This window comes from Salmo salar, chromosome ssa03 (genome assembly GCF_905237065.1).
Source record: "Salmo salar chromosome ssa03, Ssal_v3.1, whole genome shotgun sequence".
Lineage (NCBI taxonomy): Eukaryota > Metazoa > Chordata > Actinopteri > Salmoniformes > Salmonidae > Salmo > Salmo salar.
The window spans coordinates 55,751,514-55,761,197 of record NC_059444.1 but is presented as its reverse complement, the minus strand read 5'-3'; the positions used below and the strand labels follow the sequence as shown (position 1 = coordinate 55,761,197).

General features: G+C 43.5%; 1 protein-coding gene across 1 annotated transcript; it reads left to right on the top strand.

Moving 5' to 3' along the window:
- Window positions 1-899: 899 nt before the first annotated feature.
- Window positions 900-5,328, top strand: myl4 (myosin, light chain 4, alkali; atrial, embryonic). Its single transcript, XM_014192600.2, has 7 exons — window positions 900-1,087; window positions 2,581-2,608; window positions 2,753-2,902; window positions 3,242-3,415; window positions 4,879-4,956; window positions 5,043-5,079; window positions 5,194-5,328. Exons 1-6 carry the CDS (start codon window positions 914-916, stop codon window positions 5,069-5,071), a joined length of 633 nt encoding a protein of 210 aa, XP_014048075.1. The 5' UTR covers window positions 900-913; the 3' UTR covers window positions 5,072-5,079; window positions 5,194-5,328.
- The last annotated feature ends 4,356 nt before the right edge of the window (window positions 5,329-9,684 follow it).

Genomic DNA, 9,684 nt, shown 5'->3' with positions numbered 1-9,684 from the left:
TGTACAGTAACTAAAGTCTAGATCATTCAAATGTTTATGCTTCAGTGCCTACCAGGCCAAGAGCTCAGTCAGTTCATTCCAGTTCACTGAGCACACTAACGGCCAGACCATTCCTTCCCTCATCATCGGTGTCTCCCTCCTCCTTCCTTAGTCAGCTGTTCAGACCCTGCATCTGCCCTCCCACAAGTGTTCGCCCTCTCCAACCCCAAATAGTCCCATCAGGCCTTTCCCTCCCTGTCTCTCTCTCTCTCTGTTACTCTCTTGCTCTCTCTTTCTCTCCTTTGGGAGTTGTGGGCAACTAAGTTAATAAGAGAGGAAGATAGTTTAAACTCCCTTGAGTAATGTCCTGCTTCTCTAATTGTGGTTAAGCCACTGCCCCTCCATACCCACTAAGAGGAAATTATACTTATCACCCACCTTAACCCTTTACTGGCGACATGTCACAACTGATGTGCTAAATAGTGAAGAGTCGACTGGGACCTGAATACTGATCATATTTGCCATTATGAGAGAGAGAGCCCTGATGAGGTATTAGTAGCTGTCTTTTATATAACTAGGCAAGTCAGTTAAGAACAAATTCTTATTTACAATGATGGCCTACCCTGGCCAAACCCTAACAACACTGGGCCAATTGTGCATCACCCTATGGGACTCCGAATCACACCTGGTTGTGATACAGCCCGGAATCAAACCAGGGTCTGTAGTGACACCTCTAGCACTGAGATGCCATGCCTTAGACCGCTGCACCACTCGGGAGCCCGTGTAGGTGACCGCATAGATGAAGTCTTGTGAAGTTCTATCCTTAAGACTGTCTTTTTACCCTTATATAGAATGTGATCCTGGCTCCTGTGGGCTAAGCCAACCCCTCTGTCTCAGTGGGGACCCCCAAGCTGGGTATATAACTCTTCCAGAGATGGTCCTCTGTCAGCCTCCACCTCGACACACACGGTCTCACTCACACACTTTCCCATCCAGGACAATGGCCCCCAAGAAGCCCGAGCTGAAGAAGGAGGTGGCAAAATCGACCCCACCGGCTCCAGACCCAGAGAAGCCCAAGGAGCCCGAATTTGACCCCAAAAGCATTGCGGTGAGTGTCCAACTCGTAGCTCTAGAATGTATGTTGTAATTCTACGGTCTAACCTCTCTGTGAGTCTTTGCTGTCATCTCCTCTCATCCACCTGTGTTTGTAGTAGAACTTATGACAGTAAATATGAGAGAAGAGGATGCTATCCTTAGTTGATGAGTTAGAGATGTGTTAGTTGTACAGGGGAGTCTGTCAAAAGTTTAGGAATTTGCCTAGTGAAAAACCCATTGTTGTATTAGTTGGCAAAGTTCTATTGGCAAAATTTCTTGGCGTGGCTGTCCTCTGCAAAGGATGTGACATTTTCAGGGTATTTGTTTTATGTGGTTCGGGGTTTTGTGTTTGTGTAATGGGTGTTTGATTTAGTATTTCCGGGTTTTTGGTTGATGGTCTATGTGTTTGTATTCTATGGTTAGTCTGGTGTGTGTGTTTCTATGTTTGGTTAATTGGGGTTGGGACTCTCAGTTGAAGGCAGGGTTGTCTATCTGCCTTTGATTGAGAGTCCCATATATTAGGGTGTGTTTGTGTGTGTGATTTGTGGGTGATTGTTCTGTGTTGAGCCTATGCTTTGCAGACTGTCAGTTTATCGTTCGTTTTCTTGTTTGTTGTTTTTGTATTCGTGTTGATTTAATTAAATGTTCAAAATGAACAACTGCACACCTGCTGCGTATTGGTCTACCTTTTCTGATGACGATTTCGCATTATCGTCAGAAGACGAAGATACTTGTGACATGATGTAATAACCTTTCAGGTTAGTTATGTTCAGATCATTAAACCGTCTCTGCTTGGTACAGTAATTGTTGAAGATAACATCTGAATGAAATTATGTTGGAAGTAAATCAAAGTATATTATAAGCGTTCCTAATCAATTACATATTTTTTTCATTTTCTGTTTCTTTGGCCTTGGCAACTGGCATTCACCGTACGATCAAAGACTTGTTGGCGTAGTGGCACACATCTGACAGAACTTTCCAGCGACTGGATCAAGCAAACAGTTCATAGAACTGTTTTATGTTCCCAACATGCTCTTTCAATGGAAAAATAGCATTTCAACCCATAACTCTTCCTTGTCAGGTTGTTTTTCTTGGGGATGATAAAAAAACAAATTGGGCTGGTATTTGGTGCCAGAGATGTTCTACACCCGGATTCATCTGCATTCTTCTGTCTCTCTGGGGTTCTAGAACAGCCTTTCTAACGGGTCCCCAGTTGGAACTTTGCGTTCCTGTTAGTCTGTGTTGGACAGTGGAGGAGAATTAGGTTTCACACAAAGCCCACCATCTCGAAACTAGGGGGCCCTGTTACTCTTAGAGACACAAATGGGGTGTCCACAGCTGACCTTGGAGGTTTTCAAAGAACTCCCCCCATCTCATATACATAGGATGCGCCTCGGATGCACCTCATCCTTCACAATACAATTGCTAAATGTGTTTACAATTATGAGCTGGGCAAAATCAGTAGCAATATTCCCACTATTGAAGTGTTATTTTTTTCTATTTCAGATGGAGTTCACTGCAGACCAAATTGACGGTAAACTGATCTTCCTTTAAAAAATCCAACATCTTTTGATGTCAATTTTACTATTTGTTATGGGGAAAGTTTACTGGATGACCTGACCTGTTGATGACTTACTAATTTCCCCAGCTAACCCTGGTCATCTGTGTTCTTCCCCAGAGTTCAAAGAGGCCTTCATGCTTTTCGACAGGACCCCCCAAAGTGAGATGAAGATCTCTTACGCCCAGTGTGGTGATGTGATGAGGGCGCTGGGCCAGAACCCCTCCAACGAAGAGGTCATGAGAGTCCTAGGGACACCCAAGCCACAGGGTCAGTGGGCACACCAGTATTCTATAGACATTGTAAAGTAGTAGTTGTCACTGGTTACATGTTCACACAGACATAGACATCAATAATTTGCTCTGCAAGTGTATCCACCAGGAGCAACATTTTAACTGACGGCATCACAGTTTGTAGACATATCTGCCTTTGGACAATGACTCCAGCCTTTGAACATGTGCATGGCCACACCATTGCTTAAGTCGCTATCTTTCTCCTACTTTCCGTTATCTCTTTATTCACCTTGAGCTCTGTAGAGGCTTGTATGTTGATGGGTTGAGTTGGTTTCATCGAAAGTAAGTCCTTCCCTTGCTCACCATGCCACTATAGACATGAACACCAAGCTGATCGGCTTCGAGACCTTCCTACCAATGTTCCAGCACATCTCCAAGTCCAAGAACCGGGGTACCTTTGAGGACTTTGTGGAAGGACTGCGTGTCTTTGACAAGGAGGGCAACGGCACCGTCATGGGCGCCGAGCTGCGTCTTGCACTCGCAACTCTTGGTTAGTGCGCATGTTCTATGTAGCTATAATCTCATGTTTATGATGTGATTATAGATGTGTAATGTATGTTCTATGAAGTTAATGTGAAACACCTAAGGGTATCTGAATAGAGGATTGGTTTGGGGTTTGGCTTCCGTTATGGAAAAAACACATTATTTCACATGTGAAATTTCAAGTGATTTTCACGTGATCACATAACCTTTGACGTGGATAAAATGTCACATGTGAAATATTCTTCACATGAGATTTCACTGGTGATGCCCCTGCAAGCATAAATCTGTCGTTAGGGTGTCCCCGGAAAGTCACGCGGTCGGAGTGTTTTCGACTTACATATTTGGCACGCTTTTGCATACATTATTATAACGTGTATGTTGATTTATACAGTAATTATTATTCAACATGTCCTCACCTGGGATTTGGACTCACAAACTCTTGGTTCACGGCATTCAGATCTTCTTGCTATGCCACCATTTCTGTGTCAATGACCGATTTCACCTGTATTCCTACGCTTTGGACTTCAAAGTAAATCTCAGCTTTTTTTAGATACACTCAAGAAAAACTATTATATTTATCATAGTGATTGAGGAGTAACATTAAAACAGAATAGTATGGTGCACCAACATTAGACTACAGAGAAAAACATCAAATTGCTGCACTTCTGAGCATGTTACAGACTTTATGGCACAGGAGAAAGATCAGTGTAACCTAAATCCCGAAGTTGTGAGTTCAAATCCCAGGTGCGGTCATACTGAAAATTCAGTACAAAGTAATCATGTGAAAGGATTGTCATTGGTTAAAGACTTTTACACTACTTTGGCTGAACAGCAAACCACTTACCTTACACCATTTAATTTGGCTGAACAGCATACCACTTACCCCTACACCATTTAATTACTTCCCTTACAAAAAACATGTGAAATCTGCAGTTTCACATGTGAAATAGCTGTTTTCACATGTTGAGCTGAAATGTTCACAAGTGAAAGCAAAAGAGGCACATGTGAGGTCAGTTGTTCACATGTGAAACCATGTGTTCACGTGTATTAAATGTAGAGTTTACATGTTAACACCATATTTTCACATTAGAGATTTTCACATTTGAAAACATTCACATTTGAAAATTTAATTTGCAGTTTTACATGTAGTTTCATGGTACACCATGTTGAAAATGGTACCACATGTTGAAACCACATGTTGAACATGGTACCACATGTTGAAAATGTGACAACATTCTCATGTTGTCACATTTATTTCACATGAGATCATGTTTTCACGTGTAGTTTGATGTTATCACGTTATCGCATTATCTTCACATAACATCACGTGATATCATGTAATTACGCGAGATCACATGTGAAACACATTATGATCAAATGTGAAATTCATGTTTTTTCCCTTAAGGTTTGTCTATGAGGAGTCTTTAACATAATTTGAAAATGTCTCACACCCCTCCGTTACACCGGCAGGAGAGAAGATGACAGAGAAAGAGATAGAGGTAGTGATGGAAGGCCAAGAGGACAGCAATGGCTGCATTAACTACCAAGGTGACCACTTCATGCAGTGTGCTGAGGAAACTTACTGGTTCCCACCTATGGTTAATACATTCTCTGTTTCTATCGCTCTATTTCAGCCTTTGTGAAACACATCATGACTGGGTGAATGACCAAGTGAGTACAGCATTTGAACTGTGAAGTACATGACCTTTTTGTCTGCACCCTGAGTCGTGCGTCAAACTGATGCTGTAACGAAAGTGAAATGACAGGTGTCTCTCTCTGTTGCAGAATTCAAGATGTCGCTGACCCGAATCTCTCGTTTGTTCCTCTCCTCTTTCGTTCAAATCTTTGTCCTCAATGTGTGTGACCGATTCTGTGTGTCACAACGTTTCGACAACGGAAATAAATGTTCAATGTCAAACATCTAGGTCCAAAAGCAATGTTCATCTTTATATTCCATGGTGTGGTTGCGTGACTGTTTCAAAGTGACAATATTGAGAGATTGGTAACTGTTTTCAAAATGGCGTGCACTTCATCTGAAATAGGAGCACTGTGTACTCCCTAAAGTGGGGGAGATCCTCTCCTTCTTTGGTGGTCCCATTGAAATCCATTACGTAATGGGTCTCTGGTGCATTCTTAGGTTTCACATGTCAAAAGCCTGCGTCTGTCACGTACGCATATTTAGACTCGCTAATGGAGCAATGACGTGATAACGTTCCAAACAGGTGAGTGACAACTGTGCTTCTGTTTGTTAGCTACATATCTGTGAGGGTTGAGGATTTAGAGGGAGGGAGAGCAAGTTGTGAAATGTGTATATTCATGCATGTACAGCATATTATGTTGCTAAGTAACTGTTTTCTACTGGTAGAACAATAAATAGAAACATGGCCTTGTATCTATGTCAATTCAGTCACATCAGAATGCCCACGTATTAGCATCATATGTTTGGGGATCTAATTTAACCTAAGCACAATTCATAACACTGAAACCATAAACCAAAATTATAATTGCCTCAATGGTAATGCGAACTGGCACCAGAACAGTTGTATGCTGTAGCTACTGTAAGACAAGGTAAATTAACAATAATTGGAAAATCCCTAGCTTTGCTGGTGAGATGGACTGATTCGGAGGTTAGAGAGGATCTGACCCTATACACAGAGGATGAGACAACTGTTAAGAGCTCTCCCTATTTAGTGAGCGATGCCGGAGCCATTGGGTGCAGCTGCTGTTGACATAAGCTGGAGCTTATGGACTGTTGTACCGACCGACTTAACACTGAAGTATGAGGACGCCCAGCCCTGCAGATGCAGAATCATAAAAGCTAACCCACCCATCCTCTACCCCAATATGTACACATACACACACACACACATTCTTCTTAAACAACAAATATGTTTGCATGATCTACTTTCTCATTTTAAAAAAATCATATAGGCCTGTCTCCCTCCACCCATCACCTGTTGGTCATGATGAGACACCATAAACGTTGGCATCCCTTTGCCTTTTTCACACATGACTTCGGCTAATCCACGTCAGCTGTTGTTTTCTCTTTGTATTTGTAGGGTTAGATGATATGTTACAGTGTGTGAGTATTTGTGAGTAAGATCATACCCAGTGTATGGAAGAGGAATCTAGAGAGGGAGGGGAGAGGAGGGGAGGGGTCTATGACAACACACACGTCTGGAGGGAGGGTAGGAGGGTAACCTCCCTGTAAAAGTCTAACATCGGATGCCAGATAATCCTCTGGACAATAGCCTTGTCCTGTAAACAGTCCAACAGCCGCACAATCTGCCCCCCCCCCAAAAAAAAACACACCCTTGAACTCTCCCTGAAGACTGGGCTTGGCAAGGGCCAGAAAGGAGATGGACACCTTCCAGACATGGCTGGTCAGTTGGTGTAGCACTCTCCGATTTTTTTTTTTATAGCAGAAAAGATGACGGAATGATGTAAAGAGTTTGAGTCACTGACCAGTAGGACTTTAATGCAGTAACATTAGTGCATTGTATTGAGTGTCACTAATACACTACGGTAAGTATGTGTCAATGCATGTAACTGTGCTAAAACACACAGAATACTTATACAAATACTCTAGTACTGTAAGTTGTTCAGTACATTAAAGAGCATTGGTTACACTCATAAAGAAATTATACAGAATACATGCATGTGTATCACAAAATGTAGACCGCTAAGGAAGTAGCCGACACTAGTGTATGACTGACAAAAAAAGGCTGACTACAGTACATTACACCATGTTGTGCATAGTGCTGTGACCTCACAAAGAGACAAGTTTTAGCGTGGGAGACATGAACGCTTGTACCAACTCCTTAGAGCAGAGTCTATGACTGTACATTGAGTGTGCCAAACATTAGGAACACCTTCCTAATATTGAGTTGCACCCACTTTTGCCCTCATAACAGCCTCAATTCGTAGGGGCATGGACTTTAGAACGTGTCGAAAGTGTTCCACAGAGATGCTGGCCCATGTTGACTGTAATGCTTCCCACAGTTGTGTCAAGTTGGCTGGATGTCTTTTGGGTGATGGACCATTCTTGATACACACAGGAAACTGTTGAGCATGTGTAAAGCGGTGCGCCTGGCACCTACTACCATACCCTGTTCAATGGTACTTAAATCTGTTGCCTTGCCATTCACCCTCTGAATGGCACACATACACAACCCATGTCTCAATTGTCTCAAGGCTTAAAAATCATTCTTTAACCTGTCTCCTCCCCTTCATCTACACTGATTGAAGTGGATTTAACAAGTGACATCAAGGAGGGATTATAGATTTCACCTGGATTAACCTGGTCAGTCGATGTCATGGAAAAAGCATAATGATTGGTACACTCAGTGTAAGTCTGTGCTGGGGGAGGTTGTCCAGAGAAAGGATGCCACCTAGTGGCTAAGAAATCAAGGAGCTTTTTCTCAAATCAAATCAAATCTAATTGTATTGGTGCCATACACATGGTTAGCAGATGTTAATTCGAGTGTAGCGAAATGCTTGTGCTTCTAGTTCTGACAATGCAGTAATATCTAACAAGTAATCTAACAATTCCCCAACAACTACCTAATACACACAACCCTAAAGGGATGGAATAAGAATATGTACATATAAATATATGGATGAGTGATGGACGAAAGGCATAGGCAAGGTGCAATAGATGGTATAAGGTACCGTATATACATACATATGAGATGAGTAAAGTAAGATATGTAACATTATTAAAGTGGCAACGTTTAAAGTTACCCGTGATCCATTTATTAAAGTAGCCAGTGATATGAGTTTCTATGTAGGCAGCAGCCTCTCTGAGTTAGTGATTGGTGTTTAGCAGTCTGATGCCCTTGAGATAGAAGCTGTTTTTCAGTCTCTTGGTCCCAGCTTTGATGTACCTGTACTGACCTCTCCTTCTGGATGGTAGCGGGGTGAACAGGGAGTGGCTTGGGTGGTTGTTGTCCTTGATGATCTTTTTGGCCTTCCTGTGACATTGGGTGCTGTAGGTGTCCTGGGAGGCAAGTAGTTTTCCCCCGGTGATGTGTTGTGCAGACCGCACCACCCTCTGGAGAGCCTTGTGGTTGAGGGGGGTGCAAATGCCGTACCCGGCAGTGATACAGCCCGACAGGATGCACTCGATTGTGCATCTGTAAAAGTTTGTCAGGGTTTTAGGTGACAAGCAACATTTCTTCAGCCTCTTGAGGTTGAAGAGGCGCTGTTGCGCCTTCCTGACCATACTGTTTGTGTGGTTGGACCATTTCAGTTTGTCTGGGATGTGTACACCGAGGAACTTAAAACGTCCCACATTCACCACTACTGTCCCTTCGATGTGGATATGGGGGTGCTCCCTCTGCTGTTTCCTGAAGTCCACGATCATCTCCTTTGTTTTGTTGACGTTGAGTGAGAGGTTGTTTTCCTGACACCACACTCCGAATGCCCTCACCTCCTCCCTGTAGACTGTCTCGTCGTTGTTGGTAATCAAGCCTACCACTGTAGTGTCGTCTGCAAACTTGATGATTGAGTTGGAGGCGTGCATGTCCACGCAGTCATGGGTGAACAGGGAGTACAGGAGGGGGCTGAGCATGCACCCTTGTGGGGCACCAGTGTTGAGGGACAGCGAAGTGGAGATGTTGTTTCCTACCTTCACCACCTGGGGGCGGCCCGTCAGAAAGTCCAGGACCCAATTGCACAGGGCAGGGTTGAGACCCAGGGCCTCCAGCTTAATGATGAGCTTGGAGGGTACTATGGTGTAGAATGCTGAGCTGCAGTCAATGAACAGCATTCTTACATAGGTATTCCTCTTGTCCAGATGGGATAGGGCAGTGTGCAGTGTGATGGCGATTGCATCATCTGTAGACCTGTTGGGGCGGTATGCAAACTGAAGTGGGTCTAGGGTGGCATGTAAGGTGGAGGTGATATGATCCTTGACTAGTCTCTCAAAGCACTTCATGATGACAGAAGTGAGTGCTACGGGGCAGTAGTCATTTAGTTCAAAGAAGGTGTTTAGTTTGTCTGGAAGCGAGACATCAGTGTTCGTGACGTGGCTGGTTTTCTTTTTGTAGTCCGTGATTTCCTGTAGACCCTGCCACATACGTCTCGTGTCTGAGCCGTTGAATTGCGACTCCACTTTGTCCCTATACTGACATTTCGCTTGTTTGATTGCCTTGCGGCGGGAATAACTACACTGTTTATATTCGGCCATGTTCCCAGTCCTCTTTCCATGGTAAAATGCGGTGGATCGCACTTTCAGTTTTGCGCGAATGCCGCCATCCATCCACAGTTTCTGGT